The sequence below is a fragment of the Cajanus cajan genome, chromosome 10 (assembly GCF_000230855.2).
Source record: "Cajanus cajan strain Asha chromosome 10, NIPB_CcT2T_4, whole genome shotgun sequence".
NCBI classification, from domain to species: Eukaryota; Viridiplantae; Streptophyta; class Magnoliopsida; order Fabales; family Fabaceae; genus Cajanus; species Cajanus cajan.
In genome coordinates, this window is record NC_138526.1 from 42,361,971 (window position 1) to 42,386,962 (window position 24,992).

The window sequence follows — 24,992 nt, forward strand, 5'->3', positions numbered from 1 at the left end:
CACTCTTCTAGTAAAGTCATCAATGATAGTGAGAAAATAAATACCTCCACCTAGAGTTTTAACTCTAGAAGGTCCCCACAAATCAACATGAACATACTCAAAAGGCCTACTAGAAACATGTATACCAGTTCCAGACTTTACCCTGTGAGGCTTACCTAACACACAATGTTCATAGAATTCTAACTTATCAAGCTTATCACCCTTGAGTAGATTCTGTTTTTCTAGTTCAATTAGGCCTCTCTCACTTACATATCCTAGCCTTAAATGTCATTGTTTTGTTTTATCAATGTCATTTCTAGTTATAGATGCATGAGCCATAACCGTGGATCCATCTAAGACAAACAAGCCATTATTCTTATCTTTGTTACCTTTAGCAATCACAAGAGATCCATTCAAAATTTTAAGTACACCATGTTGAGTCTTAGTAGCATAACCTAGACTATCAAACATGCTTATATATATAAGATTTCTCTCGAGATGAGGCACATACCTCACATCTTTAAGGATGTATTCTCTGTTGTCAAACATTTTTAGCTTGATTGTGCCAATTCCTTGCACCTGACATGGATGATCATCTCCAAGCAACATTGTCCCTCCTTCCTTAAGCTTCAAGGTTTCAAAATAATCCTTCTTGGGACACATGTGATAAGAACACCCTGAGTCCATAACCCATTCTTTTTGTGTCTGTTAAGTTTTGACTACAAGAATATCAGTACTCTCATAGCCATCAGATATTGCAGCTATGCAGTAGAATCAGCTGATGATTTTTGGTCCCTGTTCCTCTCAAGATAATTTTTCTTGAAATGACCAACCTTGTGACAGTGGAAGCACTTGAATTTTGACCTGTCACCAATTTTAGATTTTGATCTAGCTTTCTTTCCTTTCTGACTTTGTCCCTTTTTTCTCACTTCTGCCTCTTGACACATTCAAACTCTCCCCATTATCATCTGTCTTGTTATCTTGTTGTCTTTGCAACTCTTTAGTCCTAATTGAAGTTTGCACTTCATCCAGAGTAATGTCCAATTCTTTGCCATAAAGAATGGCATCCTTGAAGTGTTCAAAGTTCCTTGGTAGTGAGTTCAAAAGGAACAGAGCCTTGTCTTCATCTTCCAGCTGTACTTCTATATTTTCCAAATCATCCAAGATCTTGTTGAACTCAGCTAATTGATCCTCAATTAATTTTGTTTCTATCATCTTGAACGAGTACAATCGTTGTTTCAAACATAATCTGTGAGCTAATGACTTTATCATGTACAAAGACTCTTGCTTAAGCCACATAGCTATAATAGTTTTCTCTCTAGCAACCTCCTTGAGAGCCTTGTCACCTAAACATAGAATTATAGCACTCCTAGCCTTCTCAATCATGTTTGTTTTCTCCTTCTGAGTTAAAGAACTTGACATTTTTTCTTCTCCTTTTATAGCTTCTACACACCCTTGTTGAATCAAGATTGTTTTCATCTTAATCCTCAAGTCCAAAATCATTCTCACCAGAAAACTTCTCTATGTCATACTTTGTATTTCCCATTCTTGATGGTGTTTCCACTTGTTGGTCCTGAAGCTTCTAACACCTAACAAGAAGATTAAAACATACAAGAACCACAAAATATTGGTGCACACATATGCACATAGATCGAATAATGTTTATAAAATGCAGAAATTAAAGATGAGAGAAAAAGAAAGAAGAACACCAAGCTTTACGTGGTTTAGCCTTGGGGCTTACATCCACGGGAAGAGCAACACCATTTCATTATGATCTTCAGGCAATACAAGTTACAAGTCCCACAAGAACCTTCACCTTATTCTATCACTTCTTGTAACTTTCACCCTTACTTGTTAATCACACACCCACTCACCAATCTGACTTGTATTTATATTACATACAAGAGAGAAAGATAAGAAAGGAAAATATATATAAAATATATACAAGGGAACCCAAGATTAAACCAAAATCATAGCCAACTAACAGAAAAAGAAGTTAGTTGAGAAACTGTTTTTTATTTTATTTTAGAATCACACAGATCAACACACCTAAATATTTTCCCAAGTTATCTGTTCATTGAAATCCAAACTTGTTGCTAATTTTTTCGCGAACTCTCCATGAAACATTTTTAGAAAAATGAATTCGGATTTTGTCTTGACTAACCTTTTGGTCGGAGCTAGAGCAAAACAAATCAATACATGCTTGAATAATCTCCACTTGATCCATGGGCGCTTCAGCAAACAGTAACAAGTCATCAGCAAAAGCCAAATGAATAATCTCATGTCCATCCCTAGAAACACAAATGGGCTTCTAAAGCTTATGATCCAATGCTATCTCGATTAAATGGAATGGTCTTTCCATGCATTGAACAAACAGATAATGATTGGAAGACTGAAAAAGATAATATTTGTTGACCCGTCTCAAATCTTAAATTTTCAATATCTTAAATTTTCAATATCCTAAACCCTAAACCCTAAACCCTTAACAAATAACATTGAAATTACTAGTCAATTATGGTATAAGAGGAAGAATATTATAATATATGCTTCAATTAGAGATGACAAAAATATTCGTTCCTACATGTATTTGCAAATAAAATCCGTCATAGATAATAAATAGGTAACTTAAATGGATACCCATGATTAATAGATATAAATATTTTTTTAATCCGTTTATAAATAGGGTAGGGGTGGGTATAGTAGTATCCATACTCACAGGTATTGCTAAATAGTATTACTCATGTATTTATATTTTTATCTTACATTTTACAATTTTAAAAATTAATATCAATTGTTTATCTTTAATATTTTAATATATTTAACATCAAATGTGAGTTTAAAATTATATACAATACTTTTTTTTTAATTTTTTAAATAATTCACAAATATCCATGGATACCCGCAAATATTTATAAAATTCGTAGGTACTCATTAAATGGATATCTACATGAATATGAGACAAGTACATGATAGATACTGGACGGATATGTGTATCCTATTATCCGTCCTCACGAGATCCCATTACCATCCCTAACTTCAATGATGATAGTAACATTGACAATGATAAAGATAATTATGATGGTGATAATACTTAATAACTTTATTTATAATATTTTAATTTAAGTTGCTTATTTTAATTTAAAGGTTGGGATTTGACATTCTCATACTCACATACAAATAATATTCTTATAATATACGCTTGATGTGTCTATATATACATATGACAAACTATTAATAATGTTTCAATGTTTAATTTAAATAATAAAGCCTAATCTCAAGCTTGAGTTTATTTTTTTAATTAAATAAACAACCTTAAATGAGTAATTAATGATTTAAACTCAAATATTTCATAAATAATTTAACTCACTTATACCCTTGAGTAGACATGTAAATTGGAATTGTTTAGTGGGTTTTTAACTAAATATTAAAAGATTTTGGTTCGGTTAAAACTGAATGGGCCTAGAAAATAAGAGCGAGCAAATCCCACATAAGATTATGATTGTTGCATCACAAGATAAATTACAAGACTCCTATAGTGATTAGAAGTGAGTTCCATATTAAGGGACGTGTCTATGTTAATTGCCCAACGTTAAAAATATTCTATTGCGATGACATGATTGTCATTCATGTTAATAAGTGAAAAATGACTAAGATGGCAGATGAATTGATGGAATTCTAATAGTTCGCTAATCTCTTCCTTAAAGTTTTGTCATTTTTTTAAATGAGTTTGCCCTTATAATACTATATAATCGTATCTTTTGATACAAGAGCAAATAATACTAATGCAACGTCATTTTTGGTTGAGAAGTCATATACGAGAGAATGGTACGTAAGAGCAATCTTAATCTTGAGTTGATGTGGTAAATTTGGAATTGAGACCGAATTTGTTATTTCATGGCAACCAAATCAAAAGTTTGAATGCTCGAACTCCATTGAAGAAAAAAAAAAAAAACGAGTCAACGGTTGTTTCCAACATGTTGTCACGAACTAGATTGGCGCTCCAATTCATGATATAGTTCATCATACAAAAGAATAAAATATGAACCTCAATTTTTATACAACAGAGAGGCATAATTAATAGTTAAATCAGAAGAAAGAATGAAGCATAAACGGCCGAAAATCGTAATTAATGAATCCAATGAATGACAACAAGATCATAGGCAAATAAATCGAAAGAAAAAAGAAAATATTATGCAACTAGCTAGCAAGGAATTTGACGAGTGAACCATCTAAGAACTTTAATGGGAAGCTTTACAAGACTCACAGCCAAATTGGCCAATCCGGCGCAGCAAATGCAACATGGGCACAAACAACTCAATATAGATCTGCACAATCCCCATAACCAAAAATCACAAAATGGGGGTAAAAGAAAGACAAGAAAATTTTCAAAATAATGTTTATTTTTAAGTGAATAAAGAAAAAGATTGAAAATTGAGAGAGAGAAAAAACGTACCCAAGAACCCAGATAACTGCACCCACAAGAGATAAAATCAAAGCCAAGAGAGCAAAGGGCAATCCGAGCAAGAAACCTAGTGGCCTGCATTCGCAACCTTCTTCTCCCATGATGTCTGTCTCTGTAGAAAAATTTGATGTCAAGTGGGAATCGTGCTATATAACCGATTAAGCGTGTTTGTTGCGTTGAATTTTCAAGTTATTTTGAAGACACTAGCCACCGTGACGCTGACGCTGACGCGGACGCTGATTTTTATAAGTAACGTTTCGGAACATTCACTTATGGACTTAATTGCCCTTCAATTAACGCCTCACTTTTGGAAATTCAATGTATGGAAGTTTCCTCATGTGTTTCGTGAACATGCTTTCTTTGTTGGCCGTCTTCTTCTTTCCTTATTTCTCACCTTCAAGTTCACTTCTTTTTTATTTATTAATATGTTATATATTTTATTTCTGCTTAGTTAACTTGTTTTTTATATTAGATATGCTTTGTGCAATCTTTTTTCCTCTTACTAGTTGGAAAACCTTTATTCATCATTAGTTTGAAAATAGGCTAAGGTGTCCAAATTCAAGTTGGATACAATATATTCAATTTACAATCACTATAAGTAAAAATGATTTCTCTTTGAAACACAACAATATATTCAATACTCAAATCCCAAAGATGCCGAAATATATAATATCAGTTGATAATAAAGATTAATAAATATTTGTTTATTCGTAACATTTAAATGCATTTAAAAGTGTAATTTAATAATTATAATACTTTAGGACTTATGGACCAATTCCGCATGTGTTCAGCCCATTATACGATAGCTGGCCCATGCGAGGCTGGGTCAATTCACGCTAGTCTAAGAATTTTTTTGGCTCATGATATATACACCTCTTTTTTTTTTTTTTTTTTTTTTTTTATAAGTACACCTCCTTTATTTTTTTAAAAAAATTATAAAATATTATAATTTTCTTTTAGTTTTTTTAATTTTACACCTCCAACTTTTAATTTTTTACTTTTTTCTTTTATTTCACACACTTTTTTTTTCTCTTTTAGTTTTCACATGTTATCAAAATAGGCGGGGTGAAAAAAATGTAAAGGAGGTGCATGTAAAAATTGAAAAAAAAGAGGAATGATGTGTGAAAAAAAAGTACTAAAATTAAATGTTGTAGATGTAAAATTAAAAAATTTTAAAAAAATTAGGAATATTTTAAAAAATTAATTTTTTTTAAAAGGAGGTGTACTTATAGAAAAAAGGAAGTATATATATCATGAATTTTTTTTTCTTTCTCAGCCGAACCTTGTCTTGCTTGCTTTTTGATTAAAACTCAAATTTTCCTTGCAAGAAAAATATCAAAATTCACTATACTTACGAATATTTTAAAACAAATATACATTACCAAAAGGCAATTTTAAAATCAATCCAACATTTAACTGACTCAATTTGTCTTTATGCTACAAATGTTCTTGGGAGATTAAAATTATTATTATCTTTTTTTGAATTGTAAGAACTACAATGATAAAATTTAAATTTTAAAAAAAAATTAATTTACCTCAAATTTTAGGAACTAAAAATACATTCGATTTAAATCAACATTAAGTAGATAAGGATCATTGAGTGGGGTAAAGTAGGAGTGTAAGTGAGTAGTAACTCATTTGGGAAACTGACCTACTTAAACCAACACAATTATATTTTTATGGGTTGTGCTGAATAATTTTTATGCTATTTGATTATAATTGAGTTGGATAATGGGTCAATGACTTTACTATTTGATGAACCTAACATAACTCAACTTATAATAAATTATGAAATTAATATACAAATATTATACACATGATACAATATAATGTATAAAACACTCCTATGCATACATTTGATTCTACTTCATTTTATCAAATGTTGTAGTAATGAGTTGATTGACTAGAGTGAATAAATCATAAATAAAAAAGAATAATCTAATTCTATTTGTTATGTAAATCAAAATTCAATAATTAGTGATATAATGTTTGTTTGTTTGAGATAGTTGTGATTTCTCATGTATAATTGTTGTAATGTTGTTTGTACTTTTAATAACGTTAAAACTTGAATTAAGTATTTTTTTTTCTTTTGTATTTTATTTGTTTCAATTTTTTAGAAAAATATTTATTTTTTAATTGTGCAACCCATTGATCTTATTTGACCCAATTCAATTGTAGTTGAGTTGGTTTGAATTAGGCCACTTTAATCCAACTCAACTAAGTTTAATTGGATTAGATACTAAAATAGTTTAGACTTAACTCATCTCTATCCAATTTATTTACACCTCCTAAGATAAACCCTAAACTAGCCTCCCTTCCTCATTTAGGGAAAAGGGATTACATTAGAATAAATTACTAAGTTTGACTTAGGATTTATTTGAATAAGTTTCTTTAAAAGTACTTTTAAGAAAATAAAAATAAAAATAAAATATAATAAACTTCATAAACTGAAATTAGATTATATAAAAATCAATTTGTAGGAGTTTTCTTCTTATTAACTTCTCTAAAATTTTATTTTATTTTACTTACACATAAACTGATTTTAATTTATAGAAAAAAATATTTTATTTTATTTTTATTATTTTTCTCTCTTAAAAATATTTTAAAAGAAGTTTATCCAAACACATCCTTCTTCAACTATTCACATTGTAATCTATGATGCTAGTAATAAACTGAGTTACATAAGCTACTTCAATCGAAATGAACCCCTAAGATTGATCTCAATAATATTGAAATTGATGGAATAAAAATATGTTCAAATCAGTTCATCGTCCATTCAAAATTAGTGGTAGTTGTTTTTATTTGATTGTTGGTTTAACAAAAGCACAGTAAGATGGGTGATATGTCCCTTGCACCAATGAACATCACGTAACTTTGACATCTCCTTCTCTTCAAGCAAAAAAAAAAAGAGGTGTCTAGCTAAATACAGAAATTTGATGATCAATGTAGTAAGAATGTGATAATGGATTATTGCTTAAGAGAGTCTAACCAAGATCCACCTACAAAGTGTTTGGTACATATTAAAATAATGGATCGGAAAAAAAGAAATAATTACCTATCATTTATGCCCTTTGGAAAAAGAAATAGTTTGCATGCATGAACAGTAAATGTATGCATATGCTATTATGCACTCGCTTCAAAATATATTTCTACCCATTCTTACTATAATAAGCATGTACATAGATTTTGGTTAATTAAAAATCTACTAAAACCTGTTTAAAAAACAAAAAGAAATATTCATTTTAAAAGAATGGGTAGATCGGGAAAAATTTACTTCGAGAATAATTTTTTTACTTCATTAAATATTTTTATATATATTAAATTTAAACAATCTAACTATTGAATTAAATTTTTTAATATAATTTTTAAAAAATTAAAAAACTATTAAATAATTTCTTACAAAAATTTAATTAACATTATTTATAAAAATATATTATATGTTGATTCAATTTATGTAACAAAGTATTAAATAATTATCAAATTTTACAAAAAATTTTAAACTTGATTTATTGAATGAAAAATTAATAATGGAATTATTGAAATTTAATGTATATGATAAATTATTAAGTATATTAGTTTTATCAAAAATTACTCTTAAAGTAACTTGATTTCCACCTTAAAAAATAAGCATATATATAGGATTTTCTTGAATTATAAGATGTTCTTGAATTATAACAAAACTTTCCTCTCCAAGTCCCTATCCTGGCAAGGGCATTTCCACATCTACTCCTCTCTCTAATTTATTTAATATTATTAAAATGATAATATAATATTAATTGTAAATAATACTTTCTAATTTTTTTCTCTTTATTAATTACTCCTATTTTTTTATTTAAAGACATTTGCATTATTTTATAAATATAATTTTTCCTCTTAATCTTGCTACTTTCTTTTCAATCAAACAAGAGAAATAAAAACACTCATCTTTTTTTAGTTAAATGAAAAAAATATAATTTTTCTCACTAAGTCAAACCTTATAAAAGTAAAGTGATATCTTTAATTAGATTGCATGTTTAAGTTATGAATTGAACCTTCTTCCTTAATAAAAGACTATAAGTATTGAATTACTTGTACTAATGATCAAAATTGATAAATATTTATCTTTCTTTTATTCTATTTTCTTTCCTATAACTTAAATAATAATTGATTAAATATGTTTATAATTTTTGTATTTTTGTCAATTTTTGTTTTTAGTCTCTGTACAAGTTTTATTTGATTTTAGTCTCTATGAATTTTTTTCATGAACAAAAAATTTTGACACTAAAAAAGAGAAAAAGTATAAGGACTAAAAATAAAAATTAAAAAAAATTAAGGGACTAAAATTAATAAAAAAATGTTTAAAAACTAAAAATAAAAATCGACAAAAAAAATTAAGGGATTAAAACCATTCTTAATTCAATAATTAAAAACATTTTGCTTTCTATTATCTTTCTTTTATTCTATTTCCTTTTAACAAACAAACATAATGTTACTGTGCCTTAATTTTATATTTGACTAGGAGGTGTTGACCGACTTGGTGCATGGGTACAACACTCGTAGGAATCCTTTTTTCATACTTAAAAAAAAAAAAAAAGTTGTCATGACACATACCTTATAATTTGTGAAACAATACTTATATTATTAAAAATTAATTTTATTTTATTGTATACAATATATAATTTTATATTATTAAAAAATAAAGTAAAGATATAATAACACATAATATATGTTGTTAAATTTTATTCAAAATTATTAAAATTATGTATAATTATATGTCAAATAAATTTAATTATATATATATATAATTACATTTTTTGTATTTTTCTATGTATAACATTTCTTATAATGTTATTTCAAACACTATTATTTCACCTTTTGCATTTGTAAACACATCAAAATGTTAAAACAAAATATAATAGTTTATTTAAAATAAATTGGAAAGCAAATACAAGCATCTCCAAGTAATAAAGATTCCCATAAATGATTCACTAATGTTCTTATTCCACTTTAAATAGATTCTATCATATTGGATTACTCTTAAGTAACTTAAACTAATTTTTTTACATTTTATTTCAATGGTGAGATTTTATAAACAATATTATTTTGGATCATGTAACTTGGCTCCATAAAAGTTGATGCTGCCACCTATGTCGATCTTCTTGTATACACAAAGATTTATACCGATATATGTACACGCATACAAACAGGTCTACATATATATACGGATCTAATATTCAAACAAAATACCTGTCACCGTAAAACTTGCATAGAATACTTCCATGCATGAAAGACAAAATGTTCATCTCCACATTACCCGCTGATGCTTCAGGGCCAGATCTTTAAATATCATTTCCATATCACCAACATATATAGATTCAATATGCTGCGCGGCTGTGCCTCCTCCGTGTATCGTTTTCTATCTATTTTCATCAAAACCATTCTTACTCTCTCTCTCTCAGTCTGAAGTTGAGTATTCAATTATTTCTGTGCTTCTGTCTGTTCTTAATTTTATACACTGGATATGAATCTTCATCGCACATTGATTAATTAATGTTTGTCAATTTGCGTGTATCCAAACTATATAGTACTACCAACGATTTTATGGCAAAAACACTACAATAAAATTTGTTATTAACGACAATTATTTAATGACAATAATTTAATTGCCGCCATATATAAAAATATTAATGACTAATATATAATAGTCACTAAAAATGTATTTATATTACACTAAAGTTTACTATTAGCGACAATTATTTATTAAAAAAAACTTAAGTCTCACATTGATTAGAGATAATATAATTAAATAGTATATAAGTGAGTAATAACTATCACCTTACAAGTTTATTTTATAGGGTTGACTCCTAATTCACTATTCTAAATTGGTATCAAATCACCCATTATTACCAAATTCAATAGTGTTATAAAATAATTAGAGAGCAACTTTCACTTTATAAATCTCACATTTCTTAAGAGACAAGACAATTAAAAAATTATAAATAAAAGACAACCCTCGTCCTACAAATCCCACATCGAGTAGAGATAAAAAAGGGTATATAAGTTATAAATTTAGAAAAAGAAATTATAGGAATGAATTATTTAAAGTAAAGGAGAAAATTGAAAAAAATAACTTTTAATAGCCTTTAAAATGGCTACTAGAATTGTCATTAAAAAAAATAAGTTTTTCCGATAATTTAATAGATCTTTACCAGCATTTTATATAAATGCCGATAATAGTATTAGCAACACTGGATACACCAGCTTTTATTTAAATGCTAGTAAAAAAAATAATGGCCATTTATATGATCGGTAAATAATAAATTAATTGTCACAAAAAATTAATTTTAGTGTAGTGAAATATCACTTCAAAATCAAAATAAAGGTAAATCATTGTCATTATTATAAACGTATACATTATGTAAAGTATATACACAAATATTTTAACGTTTTAAAACTATTTTATAGACTCATTACTAAATGTTGAACTCGGGCATTAATAAGAGCAAGCAAATCACTTACAACTACGTTTTCGCCATTCACACACATATATATATATATATATATATATATATATATATATATATAAGAAAAAATATAGAAATTTCTTTATATATATAAATTAATATGGTAGCTAGGATGCTTCAGTAGTGAATATTTTACTGTAAAATATGTACCATGTGGCCAATAATGGAAATATCATTGGATCATGTATTCAAAGTTGAAGAGGGCCATAAATAATAAATGTCCTGAATTTAAGGATATATTATTTGTGTGAGGATATAATAGACTTGGGAGTTGAATTATTGAGGGTGGGTCTATGACTCTATGTCAGTGCCATGGTTTTGGATTGTCTTATTGTGTGAGGGGGACCTCTTTGAGAACGACACCTCCGATGGAGAAAATCAGATTCCTGGTTATGACATATAATGACTGGCCAGCAACAATAATGTTTTTTTTTTCCTTCTACTTTGAGGAGCCAACACGGTATTTATGTCCACGTTCTTCGATGATCAGGACCATCAGTGAAGACAGTTGTGTCTTTTTTGTATAGTACTAACAACGTATGTCAATTAACTGAAGGAAAAATAAATGGTTCCCCCACAATGGTCCCTTCATCCACATGCTTTCGGTTTCAAGTGAAAGACCCATCACCTAAATTAAATCCAGATGCCATTCAGATATCAGGCATAAAATGGATATAAATATAATCCGATTAAATATTTGGTGAGTAGTTAGAAGAAAAAAAAACAAAATAAACTTAATTATCTAGACTTGTGAATTTGTTTTTATATAATTTTAAATTAATTTTAATAAATTTATCATTTAAGTTTATAAATAAATCTTCATTTAATAATTTTTTTACTTTACTAACGACTAAAAGATATTTCACCTTCAAGTGTATTACATATAAACTTGACTCCTCCTTGACAAAAGATATCTTACCTTTAAGTGTAATGTTGACACAATTACTCTCAATTTTTTCAAGGTCAATCGTCCCAACAATATAATGTAGGGTGATTGTGCATTAATCACTAGATATCGAATTACCACAGTTTTTATATGTGTCTCCTGACCAAATGTTGTTTCAAGGTCAACATATATAACTCAAGCCTCAACTTGGTCACCTACAAAGCCAACTAAGGTGCCTATATAAGGCATTAAACAATCATTATGTATCTTCATTTTAACAAAAGCTCCCCAAAATAAGATATTTGTCGAACTTCCTTAATCCACTAGCACATGTACACTTCACATTGAATTCCATAATTATGGTCAAAATTACTATTGGGTCATCCTCATAGGGGGATAACATTTGTAATCGGGGTCTGAAAATATAATATGAGTTGTTTCCTTGCTATTCTTCTAATATAGTCAATATAGACCGGGCATATCTCTTTCGTACTATTGATGTTGATCCTCTTCCAGCAAATCTGACAGCAACAATATTAAAGTCACCATGAATTACTTGTTGGTGGACTCTTTGGCTTTCTGTTGAATATGATCCCTATGGAGATATTGTCTCCTATCACACTTATCTCCTCTCCTCCTATCTCCTGAGCTACCTTCTCCTTTCTTCTCTTGTTCTTCTAACAAATTTACCTAATCAATCCTTCTCGATCAAACGTTCAATTTGTCTCCCTAAAACAAAATAATTCTCAATATTATGACCATGTGTTTTGTGAAACTCACATTATTCATTTTTATATGATCCCATCTGTCGATCAGTAATAGGAGAGAAAAGAAAAATGATGCATTATTTATGTCCCACAAAACTTGTTGTCGAGTCACATTAAGTGGTGTAAACTTTTATAGTTCATTGTTCCTTTCCCAATAATCTCTTTGTCGACCTGCATACCTCAATGGTCTAACATTCTTTTCCCTTCGTGGAACATAATAGTATTATCTCTTGTTCCAATCGAATCAAGGATGTAATGATCTCTTCCTCTTTTGGTTTCCAAGACCAATTCCTTGTCTTCTTTCACTATCTTGTTAATCTGACCTTCCTTTTGTCTTTATGTAGCTTAAGACATATGCTCTTACTTCAGCCATTGTTCAGTAATTCATTCTTTATAGCAGTTGATCAAACACCCTCGACCGTAAGTCCTTCTAGAATGTTGCAACCTCCATTTTTTCATCAATGGATGTAATCTTTATTGAGGCTTCATTGAATCTTTAAAGCAAAATATTTTAAAGATTTACCCTGTTGTTACTTTAAGTCAAATGAGTCTAGTGTGGTTGGGGGTTTTCACTTGTTAGCAATAAATTGAGCTACAAACAATTGACTAAACATGTTAAAATCAATTATAGAGTGATCTGATAGACTACTAAACCTATTCAAAGTCATTTTCTTCGAGGTTCCCATGAACATCTTGCATCGTACCCCTATACTTCCTCCACATATCAACAATTGGGCACGAAAGTTTGTCAGATGTTGACTAGGATCCTATGTTTTGTCAAACGAATTGACTTTGGCACCATGTAATCTCTTAGAATAGGTTGTACCTCAATTTCTTCTGAAAAATGTTTAAAATTCTTTGGCACCTCTATTAATATCCCTCTGTCATTTTGAGGTTAGCCTGCATTGTCTCCTCCATCTCATCCATCTTTCACTGGATTTCCTCATTCTCCTTCCTAATCTCCTCCTCTCTCTTCCTAGCATGAGCATTCTCCTCCCTTAAGTCATTGATCTTGGTCATCATCTCCTCCATCGTTGAATTTGAGCTTCATGATTCGACACTATACCTCTCACCATCTCCATCAAAACCTTTTTACACATCTTTTAATTGATAGTCTTTAGGACGTAGGAGAAGTTTCATCATAACCCTATAATGGGTGCCAAAATGTTTTGGTTTGGAAAACATACTAGGATTTTTTCTAGTTGTTTAACCAAAGTCAAAGTATTCAAAAGTGTAATATGTCCATCCTTACTTTTAGGATTAAGGATTTTATACTTGATTGTCATGGGTTTATAGAACTTGAGAATTTCAAAATTTAATAGGATAGTTACTTATAATTAGGTATTATATCTTGGGGTGTGATCTTGACCATTAATGATAAAATTTTGTACAAGGTATGGTAAGATATATTTCGATTGGCCCAATACCATAACTTAGATTGTGGGGTGCTAGAGTTGAACAAGTTCTAATTGTTCTTGAGTGCATGATAGACGCATGGGTTGGATTAACCACTACAAGAAAAACGTAAATTTTCGACGGACATAATCTGTCGGAAAAGAGAGCGTCGAAAAAAATCCATCGGAAATAATTTAATCCGTCGAAAATTTTTAACAGATATTTTCGTCAAAAATTACTGACGGATACATTCATTAGAAATTGTTTGAAAATCTTTATATAATTTCGACAGATAAAATTTTTGTTTAATTTTAATAAATTTATTAATGTAAGAACCCTCATATTTGGCCTCTTAATAGTTCTATTTCACGATATTTCATTTTTTAGCATGTTTTATTCTTACTTGCGCAATTTCTGGGAAACTTCCCAGAAAGTCACCCATTCCTATATTACTCTGATCTGATGAGATAAGCAATTTCTTAGTAAAAAATACATGTTATTTCAATGTAAATATGTACTTCAAAATGGTTTTATCACACAACATAATTACATTTAACGATTCACAATCAATTTCATTAATTAAAATTAATTTTTCCAAATTTAAACCAATCGAACGCTTATGTAATATATATGTTAAAAACATTTGTGGTCAGTTTACGAAATTCAGATTCGTGGTGTACATAATTTTCTTTGCAAATCATGGATTAAGTCGCAGTAGAAGTAGAATATGGGCCTACCTAGCTAGTTAACATTTTAGAAAAGCCATTTCAACTATTTGATTATCATGGAAACAAGATAAACATTATCTATTAAGAGAAGAAAATATGTAGCGGGTCAAATTGCCCACCAACATCAACATGCCTTATACATATCCCTTTCACTTCGACTAAACTGTTACATCTTACAATACAGCGACAGAAATAGCTTCATTTGACATTCTCCTCATACATATCCATTACAGATCGGACGCTTGAGTAACGTTATTTTTACAACTCTTTTTCGCAGTACAGAGAATGAAGATAAAAATTAACTGTAAAAAGTATCGTGAAAAAGTGTCATGCAGTATTATTTAATTACAATTGTCAAAAGTCCATGATCTCATCTGAATTTTCAAAATTTCCTTCAACACCCCAAAAAAGGCCATCCACAAACCAAAAATAATAGATGTTCCTATTAATTATATATATTTTATTTATGCATGTTATATAAGTATGGAAATTTCACAGATTTTATTAACGGTAATTGTGTATTTTTTTCGTATAGTCAAATTTTTTTATTTATAAGATTTAAACTCAAAATCTTATTTAATACTATCGAGTGTAATACCATTTAATTGATACAAAATTATAGTAACTTTGATATTAATATACAATTATTTTAAATGTTTAAAGATTAATATATTTTTATAAACAATAATATATAGATGAATTCTGCAAGTAGCACACGCTCAAACAAAAACATCAAAACATTTCTCTTTTGATACTCGACCTAAGTTGTGGACTTGTGGTGGAGAGAAATCCAAGCTAGCTCATTCTTCACACACTCCCTCGCCGTTTCCAAAAAAGGCAACACAACCATTTTAAAATTGATTAATCCTATTCATCTTTCTAGATTTTCATGCACCGGCATATATGTATGTGAACACTGCTTATCAGTTATCACACACACCTTAATTTCTAATAGTCGAGTATTCATTTCTATCATATATTCCAACGACAAAGGTTGCGAGTGAAAAATCTAGGATATATTCATGTTGGCTTTGTCACCTTTGAGAAGCACAAGAGATGAAAGCCAAGGAGCGATGGAGAGTTTCTCAATTGGAACCGATGACTTTGCAGACCTCTCAGAAGGGAACTTGCTTGAAAGCATCAACTTCGATGATCTCTTCATGGGAATCAACGATGAAGAAGATGCCTTGCCGGATCTGGAGATGGACCCTGAAATGCTTGCTGAATTCTCCCTCAGTGAGGAATCCGAGATAGCCTCATCACCACTTTCAGTTTCAGTGCCAAATAAAAACAAATCGGATAGCAATACTAATGGGAAGAACATAGTTACTACGAAGAAACAAGAAGAGGATAATAAAGCAGCCAATTCTTCTTCAGATTCGGGGTCAAGTCAGGAGATAGTAAGCAAGAGTGATGAATCAGTGGTGGTGGATCCCTCCCCTAAGGAAAGTGAAAAGGGAAGAAAATTATCAACTCATCAATCAAGGAATAATCCTCAAGGGAAGAGAAAGGTGAAGGTAAGTTACTAGGTTGTTGGTGCTATTGGTGGCACTCTTTATTAATTAGGTTAATTTCTGGAAAGTTCATGTGCAGTTAAGGATAAGCCTTAAGGATCTGTCTCTATCTCTATTATGGGTCTTCCTAAAGCTGCAGAGTGTGTCGAAAGAACTCACGGGTATACCGTGAGTGCGTGAGAGAGAGCGAGAGAGATGCAGTGAGTGGATCCAAGAGTGTTAGGATTTAATTTGGAAGTGGTTTTTATGTATTAATTGTAGTAATGGGTTGTGTGTGTGTTTTCTTGGGTTGTGTGAAGGTGGATTGGACCCCAGAATTGCACAGGAGATTCGTGCAAGCAGTGGAGCAGCTAGGAGTGGATAAGGCTGTGCCTTCAAGGATTTTGGAGATTATGGGAATTGATTGCCTCACTCGCCATAACATTGCTAGCCACCTTCAAGTATATATATTATATATCCTTCAACTTTCTCCTACTTCCTTCTATCCATTTTCAATCTTTTCTATATTTCAAGTTTCAACCACTCAACAAGAGTCAACCCAAAAAAACACATAAAAAAATAGAGTATGCTTGTTACTGTTGCTATTTGTTTCTTCTATTGTATTGAAGCTGAACCTAGTTTTTTTTTTTTCTTTGATAAACAAACTGAATTCATTTACAAGTACTGTTCAAATGAAAACTGACAGAAAAATGCACAGCTATAGGAGAAATTACTTTCTTTTAACATAGAAACTTTTTAAGGTTTTGAGTATGCATGTATTGGTAAAGGAGAAATTTGGTTTATGCTTTGGACATGCTATAATTAGACTAGGATCATCTACACATGATTCAAACCCGTAAGTTCTTTAATTCTAGGAAAGCTTGTTCTAAAATATAGTTTTGGTGGCAGAAATATCGATCACATAGGAAGCATTTGCTAGCGCGTGAAGCTGAAGCAGCTAGATGGAGTCAACGAAAGCAATTAGCAGGTGTAGGTATAGGAGGAGGCAAGAGAGAAGTGAACCCTTGGCTTGCACCAACCATGGGTTTCCCTCCCATGACACCAATGCACCATTTTAGACCTTTACATGTATGGGGGCATCACACCATGGACCAGTCCTTCATGCACATCTGGCCTAAACATTTATCCTATCCGCCGCCGCCACCAACATGGCCGCCACGGACAGCTCCATCTCCGCCGCCTCCGGATCCTTTATATTGGCATCAACATCAACGAGTATGCATATTATAGACTCTCATACAACATTTTTTTTTATCATATCATATATCACTTGTTATATTTATATACTTTTTCTTTTCCTTTATATGTTAATTAGAGAATGTTGTACTATAATTTTTCTTTCCATCGTTTGACCTTTTCATGAGTCAAGTATTTTAAAATATTTATAGGTATTGTTATCAGATAAAAGGTTTTCAATGATGAATAAGCGTCTGTTTGAGAATTTTTCAATTGAAAATAATTTTTTTTAAGGAAACTTTCAAAAACATTTTTAACTTACATATAAAGAAACACTTAATCTCTCGAGCTTAGGTTGTCACATGTTTTAAGAGAACTAGAAAAGCCGTGTCCTTGATTCATTGTATTTGAATAAGTAGGACAACAAAAGCATAATAGGTAACTGGCACATGTACACTTAAAACTTTCTCAAAACAACCAAGTTTATGATCCTTGTTTCATTTGTTTATCTAACAGGCATATTCTTGTTTGATGCTTAATTACAGGCTCCAAACGCGCCAACCCCGGGAACACCGTGTTTTCCACAACCTCTGACAACCACGGTAAATTTGCCTCACTCTTTTGGAACCACTCATATTGTCTTCTCCTTCCAAATTTGGTTCTTTTTGCGAACAACTTTACTGTATAATACTTTATACAATGTTAGCAAGTTTGGTTCAGTGACCATAGAGGAAAAACCTTAATATGATGCAGAGATTTGGGTCTCAAACTGTTCCGGGCATCCCACCACACCATGCAATGTACCAAATAGTAGATCCAGGCATTGGCATCCCGGCCACCCAACCACCACCTCCACCCCTCTTCGACTTTCATCCGGTAATTTCTACACAAAATCTTCAGTTTATGTTTCTTAATTTGTAACCAAAGATATCATCACTTTATTATTAAAAAAAAAAAATGAGACTTTGGTGGATTAGATTATTTGAGAAGATCCAAAAAGGGTGTTATTAATTATAGTATTAAAAATATGTTTTGTTTTATTTTTTTTTATGATAGAACGTCTTTTACATATTTTAAGGATTTTTTTACTGCACCAAAGTTTACTTTTTTAATGAGATTAATTTGAAAAAAACATTTTTTTAATTTTTGAAAATATTAAACGTGTTTTTTAGATTAAAAAAGTTTTTCTTTTGAAAAAACAAAGTCGCTCGAGATTATTACTTGTGTGTGAAAATGTTTGCATGCTTACAAAGTAAATCACGGTTCTGTACAAAAAAAAAAAAAAAAAAAAAATAAAAGTAAATCACGGTTTAGTAAATTTCCTTTTGTGTCTTTTAATTTTCTTATCTCCTGTCATTGTCTTATTTCTCTTTCTATCATTCTCTGTTTCTCCAAAGACACCGTGTACACACTTATCAGTGTTCGTCCCTGTCTATAAATACAAAGTTCCATTTGTAGGATTCGCGTCGTTCTCGTCGGTAGTTAATAATTCATTTTCATTTTAAAATTTATCAAAAAAAATAAATTACAACTAAGGGTTTCAACTTTGGTGTTATTAATATTATAGTCAACGAAACTTATTCTACTTGATAATTTGATAATTTGATGATTTGTGATCGAATAAAAATATTAAAAAGTTTTATATAATGAATACATATATTATTATAAAGTAACTCAATTTTATAAAATTAATTTTAGTATATAAAATACTTATTACTCACTTATATATTATATATTTATCTTATTACTTATATATTATATGTTGGTCTTATCATTAATATTGATGTGGAGATTTACAAGATACAAACAATTAAGAAATGCATATAGAAATACATATATTACTTTGCAGAGATTTTAAATATTTTATGAAGAGTAGAATTGACATTTCATGCATTGTGGTAATTAATTAAACTTTTGTGTGTTGTTTTGGCAGTCAAAGGAGAGCATAGATGCGGCTATTAGTGATGTTTTATCAAAACCATGGTTACCACTACCTCTTGGTCTTAAAGCTCCAGCACTTGATGGTGTAATGGGTGAATTACAAAGACAAGGGATTCCCAAAATCCCTCCCTCTTGTGCTTGAATGGCATAAAACCCTAATTCGACGACTTCTCAATTCTCATCTATTGCATGCATGTTGGAATGTGCATGCTTGCTTCTTAATCTACTTCTAGCAAAAAGATGGGAAGAAAAATTATATATACATGGAACTTTTTCTTTGGTCATGTGCTATGTCCAGCGCGAGTAGTTAAGCCATTTTGTGTAATATGTGAGATTCTACAGGCTGTGATTTTGATGTAATTAGTCTTAGATGATCGTATGAGACTAATAAAAGTATGGTGAGGAATTTCAGTAACTACTTTTGAGAAAGACTTCTCCTTTGGTAGATACATCAGTAAATATAGCTTATATGATATGTTTCTCCATCATGCACGCGTGTGAAGTAGTAGCAATTATTACTTGCTTTCACGTTATTTTGGCCATTTAACATCACCAAAGCAGATTCAAATATGCATTATATAAGAGCATAAAAATTATTGTGTGTGTGAGAGGGGGTAAGTCTGTTAATTTTTAATAATAAAGTGAGATTAATAAAGAGTAAATTAAGTTAATAATTATATAATTAAATGGATGTAAATTATTACTATTTTTAGTCCCCAAAAGATGAAGAGAAAAGAATATGAATCATAGCTTTATCTTGTTGCCACTAGCTAATATTCTACGATATTAAGAGGCAGGGTTCTTGACTTTCAACAAAAATTAAAAGAAGAAGCAATGTTCTTTTGTTTTGGGTTACACTTTGTCCTAATTAATAACATAAATATAGTATATATAAAAGAAACAATTTCTGCAACAATTTTTTCTTTTAAAAATTTCCTCTAATAAATTTTTATATACAAACTTTATAATTTAAAATCAAATTTTTATTTATTATATAATATAATAACACATTAATATAAAAATTATAACATCATAAAATATTAATTTCATTAATTTTAAATTATTACAATTTTAAAGTAAAAGTAATTATAAAATTTACATAAAAATATCCGTTATTATGTTAAAAATTGACATAATATTTAAAAAATAACACATTAATAAAACTAGATTCAAAACTTTCCAAAAAAAAATTAACGAATATATATATCTTTATAACATAGTATTCAAAAATCTTCTCCAACAAATTTTCATATACAAATTACATAAATTAATATTATATTAATTATATAATATAATAACACATTAATATAAGAAACTAAAGTGACATCGTAAAAAGTTAATATTTTTTATCGTAAAAATATTACTTTTATATGAGTATATTTTGATGTTAATATAATATATAATTGTATCATTCCTTAAAATGTTGTGAAAAATAAACAAAAATATATTTAATAATAAACTTATTATCAACACACAAAAAAAGAAAAATTGTTGAAGGCATGGAAGAATCGACTAGTTAGTAATTAATATCTCTTAATTAAGCATGATCCATGTAGTATTATAAAATTGACAACTAATAATAAATTTATGAAAAATATAACTTCTACATATCAAACATTATTTTAATATAAATGAAAATTCATCCTAAAAGTATTAGATTAACCCTACATCCCAACTGAATGTTTAGTTATTGACTTCGTGATTATAAGAACAATTTTTCTTATATAATCATTAAATATAAAATTTTAATTTCATATATATATATATATATATATATATATATATATATATATATATATATATTACATCTCGAATTCTTTATAATTTAATATTAGTTATATGAAAAACACCAATATTTATATTCATCTAGAAAATGTCTTTTTACATTCCAAAATTGTTATGGTACTAGCTTTGAAAATTTTGACAGTACTTGCTTTGCACCCCTGGAAAAAAAATTTTCGCAGCAATTGGAAGATTGTTCGGATATTTTGCTGATGTAAATAATACTTACTTAAAAAGAAGATTTGGATTATGGTAGAATTCTGATTGGATTATTAACCCTTAAATTTAGATAATTTTTTAGAAAGTCTCTGTTGATGTTAGAGTAGTATTTAATTTTTGTAGAAAAAAACTGTTTGAAGGTCTCATTCATCTCGATTGCTATCTAAAAGCCTCAAATGCTATAGGTAGTATCTGCAAAAATGAATATTTATATCATTCTAATAAGTATATAGTTTACTTTCAATGACGTGTCAGACTGCCAGAGATGAAGTCTTGCCTAATATTTATGATATGCATCTTCAAGAAACAATGGTGTGGAATTAAAGATAGGCAACATGAGAGTAACTCTCTAACCTTTTGAATTTTTGACTGGTGATGTGGCGCAATTAAGGGTTAATAATGATAAACTGAAATTAGTTGTTGAAAGTTTGAATCACGAAGAGAATTGTACTCCAATTTTGGACTGGATTCTTCTAATGCATGTCATCTGAACCCTTGAACAAAGACTAGGATTACATTAATTTTGAGTCTTCCAAATAATACATATATATGATGTCCAAGTGGTTAGTTACAAATGATAAGAAAACGAGGATGAAATTAATATTATAGGTATGATCAAGTAGCATAGGTACTCCCAAAAGATACTAGGAGAAGGTCTATAACATAGTCTCTAAATTTCCAAGACCAGAACATTATATAGTCCAGATAAACTATAAATGACAGAAGAAATTTAATTAACAGCCAGAAATATTACATTGGAAAGTAAGTGTGTTTCGTTTCCTGCAAAAAAAAAAAAAAAAAAAAAAAAAAACTTCTTGATTTAGTACTTTATAATCCCCCATTCTATAAAATTCAACCATAAAACATACATGTTATAAGTATATTAACAGAAACTATTTCAAAGCTACACCAAAATACGTTCTAGTATCACTACAAGAAATTTCAAGATTACAGACGGCTAAAATCCGTGGGTAATAAAAAAAATCCGTGGGAAACACTCAATTTCCGACGGATTACAGACGGGCAAAAATCCGTCGGTAAATTGGTCGTCTGAAATATTTACCGACGGATTTTAATCCGTGGGTAATTACCCACGGACTTTCCCACGGATTCAGTCCGTGGGAAATTTCCCACGGATTTTATCCGTGGGTAAATTCCCACGGACTAAATCCGTGGGTAACTTCCCACGGACTAAATCCGTGGGTAATTTCCCACGGACTGAATCCGTGGGTAATTTCCCACGGACTGAATCCGTGGGTAATTTCCCACGGATTTAGTCCGTGGGAAATTACCCACGGATTCAGTCCGTGGGAAATTACCCTGGATATCCCATGATACATTACCTACAGATTTAATCCGTGGGAAATTCTTTGGGTATTATTAAATTTTTTTTAAATAAATTAAAAATCATATTAATAATAATCCTGTTTAAAGATATTAAATGAATCATAATTATGTGAATTAAAACAAGTTTAATCATTCAGACAAAATAAAGTGTCATACATAAATAAAGTTTAAGGTTCAAATTTAAAAACAAAATGCAGTACAACCAATAGAATTATAACATAACATAATATATCTAATAATCTGAATATCCAGGTGAATGTTGTTGATGTTGGTCATTAGCTTGTTCATCCTCTGTTGGTTGCCGATTGTCTTGTTGTTGGTCTTGTTGGTGTCTGTTTGGTTGTTGCTGTTGAAGAGTAGTCTGCATAGTAGGTGGTAGGAATGGGAGTACAGCATTGAGAAGGATGTCCCCACCGAATTCCTCTTCCTTCTCCTTGCTTTCAAATGCTAATTGGAAAAAATAGATCTTTTTGTGTCAGTCCCCACCAATGTTTCTTATAATATAAATATATTATTGAATAAAAATTTAAAAAAAATACTAGCTTTTGCACAAAAAACTGACTCTGTTTTTATATCAGAATCAAACACGAATGCAGGAGAAGGATTTCTCATCACAAACTGACTCTGTACAAAGTTTTCTCATCATCCAAAAAGTTAGTTTTATTCCTTTTGAATAAAAGTCAACATGCCAGTTTGTAAGGATTTCTCCCTACAATTTTCTTTCTTCGTGTGTCCTATGGGGTTCCAAAGAGTCTAACTTCCAGACACCATATAATACTAGCTCAACATTAACATCTTTGTAATAACAATAATAATCTTATTCCACTAGGTCAAGATATATATCTGACGACCCGCACAAATCCACTTTCAATTAATCCCATGTCAAAAACTTTCATTCCATTAACCAGGTCCGTGTTAATAAATATAAAACCAGGAAAAGGCATGGATTAGAAAGCAAAATTCCAAAGTCGCCCAAAATAAACACAAAATATAGGTAAAATGAACATTATCTAATAAAAATTTTGCCACATCTCAAATGTTGTATCCTTCCTAACTCAAATCCCTGTTAGTTTAGAAAAATCTCAACTTCATTCGAAAGGGAAAATGTAAAATTTCTTAAGCTACAACAGAAAGCTAGATCTTTCAGCCAAAGAGAGACAGAGAAAGAGAAAGTGGAAGAGGTCTTATGAATGTATCTATCTCGCAAGGATGAATGAATGCTTAATAATGTTAAAGGCACACACGAAAATACAGTGTACTCACAAAATCAAAATGCAATAGCGAAGAAAGTGTACCAGAACGAAGAACGAAGAAGCTGAACCCTAACACCCCACCAGTGGTTCAGAACGAAGAAGCTGAACCCTAACTCCCACCACCAGTGGTTCAGAGTAGCGAAAGGGAGAAACTGTGCTTTGGTGGGAATGCTGAATCCTAATAAATTAACTCAAATTTTAAAATATATTTTAATTATTTTATAATAAATTAAAATAAAAATATAATAAAATATATTAACCAATATTTCAAATAAAATACATTAAAATATTATAATAAAAAAAAATCTAGCATTAAATCAAAAAATTATAAAAATTATAACTAAAATCATAATAAATATTATAATATTTATTTTATTATATATTAAAATTAAATATTTGTATAAAAAATGATAAAGATTTTAGACTTTATGTATTATATTTTATAATCAAAAGAAATCTAATATTAAATCAAAAATTATAAAAAATTATAACTAAAATATAATAAGTATTTAGATATGAAATTTATTATATATTAAAATTAATTAAATATTTTTTTCAAAGAAATTGATACAAATTTTAAATTTTATTTATTATGTTTTATAATAAAAAAATCCAAGATTAAATTAAAAGATTATAAAAATAATAACTAAAATCTTATAATGGTATTTTTTAATGATGTTAAATTAAATATTCTAATCATTTTAGTATAATTTAAACTGATAAATGTGTGAATAAAAAAAATCTCGTTAAAACGGTCACGTATTCTGTTTGATAGAGAAAAAAAATAAAGAAACGCATTGTGATATATTAAAAACTTATCAAAAACAACAAGTGGGTGGTTTGCCCAATTAGTCAAGGGGAAAGACTTAAGACTTTCTCCACATAAGTATGTGTGTGGATTCGAGCTCTACTGTCAGCAATTTTAGCCTTTTTAAACGAATGAGGTGTAATTGTAATAAAAAGAATGTGTATATATCATAAGTTAAATACTATGACCATCTTTAAGTAAATTAAAATCAAAAGATAATAATTTTTAAAAA

General features: G+C 29.6%; 2 protein-coding genes across 3 annotated transcripts; one reads left to right on the forward strand and one right to left on the reverse strand.

Annotated features, from left to right (window-relative positions):
- Positions 1-4,078: 4,078 nt before the first annotated feature.
- LOC109810438 (signaling peptide TAXIMIN 2) lies at positions 4,079-4,620 on the reverse strand. The gene is made up of 2 exons (XM_020373906.3): positions 4,433-4,620; positions 4,079-4,304 (listed from the first exon to the last, which is right to left on the reverse strand). The coding sequence occupies exons 1-2, from the start codon at positions 4,540-4,542 to the stop codon at positions 4,181-4,183; spliced, it is 234 nt and encodes a 77-aa protein (XP_020229495.1). The 5' UTR covers positions 4,543-4,620; the 3' UTR covers positions 4,079-4,180.
- Positions 4,621-15,438: 10,818 nt separating this feature from the next.
- Positions 15,439-19,766, forward strand: GLK2 (GOLDEN2-like 2). 2 transcript variants are annotated; one of them, XM_020373889.3, is made up of 6 exons: positions 15,440-16,237; positions 16,534-16,674; positions 17,123-17,449; positions 17,956-18,012; positions 18,164-18,286; positions 19,344-19,766. In XM_020373889.3, exons 1-6 carry the CDS (start codon positions 15,743-15,745, stop codon positions 19,491-19,493), a joined length of 1,293 nt encoding a protein of 430 aa, XP_020229478.1. In that variant the 5' UTR covers positions 15,440-15,742; the 3' UTR covers positions 19,494-19,766. The 2 variants fall into 2 exon arrangements, with proteins under 2 accessions (XP_020229479.1, XP_020229478.1); XM_020373890.3 differs by lacking the exon at positions 16,534-16,674 and having other exon boundaries at positions 15,439-16,237.
- The last annotated feature ends 5,226 nt before the right edge of the window (positions 19,767-24,992 follow it).

What these genes read in the sequence shown, in the direction of transcription:
- LOC109810438 (XM_020373906.3), bottom strand. Translation starts at nt 4,542, where the DNA reads ATGGGAGAAGAAGGTTGCGAATGCAGGCCACTAGGTTTCTTGCTCGGA. An exon ending in GCAGTTATCTGGGTTCTTGG is followed by an intron (nt 4,305 to 4,432) that starts GTACGTTTTTTC and finishes GGGATTGTGCAG; the next exon opens with ATCTATATTGAGTTGTTTGT.
- GLK2 (XM_020373889.3), top strand. Translation starts at nt 15,743, where the DNA reads ATGTTGGCTTTGTCACCTTTGAGAAGCACAAGAGATGAAAGCCAAGGA. An exon ending in AAGGGAAGAGAAAGGTGAAG is followed by an intron (nt 16,238 to 16,533) that starts GTAAGTTACTAG and finishes GGTTGTGTGAAG; the next exon opens with GTGGATTGGACCCCAGAATT. An exon ending in ATTGGCATCAACATCAACGA is followed by an intron (nt 17,450 to 17,955) that starts GTATGCATATTA and finishes GCTTAATTACAG; the next exon opens with GCTCCAAACGCGCCAACCCC.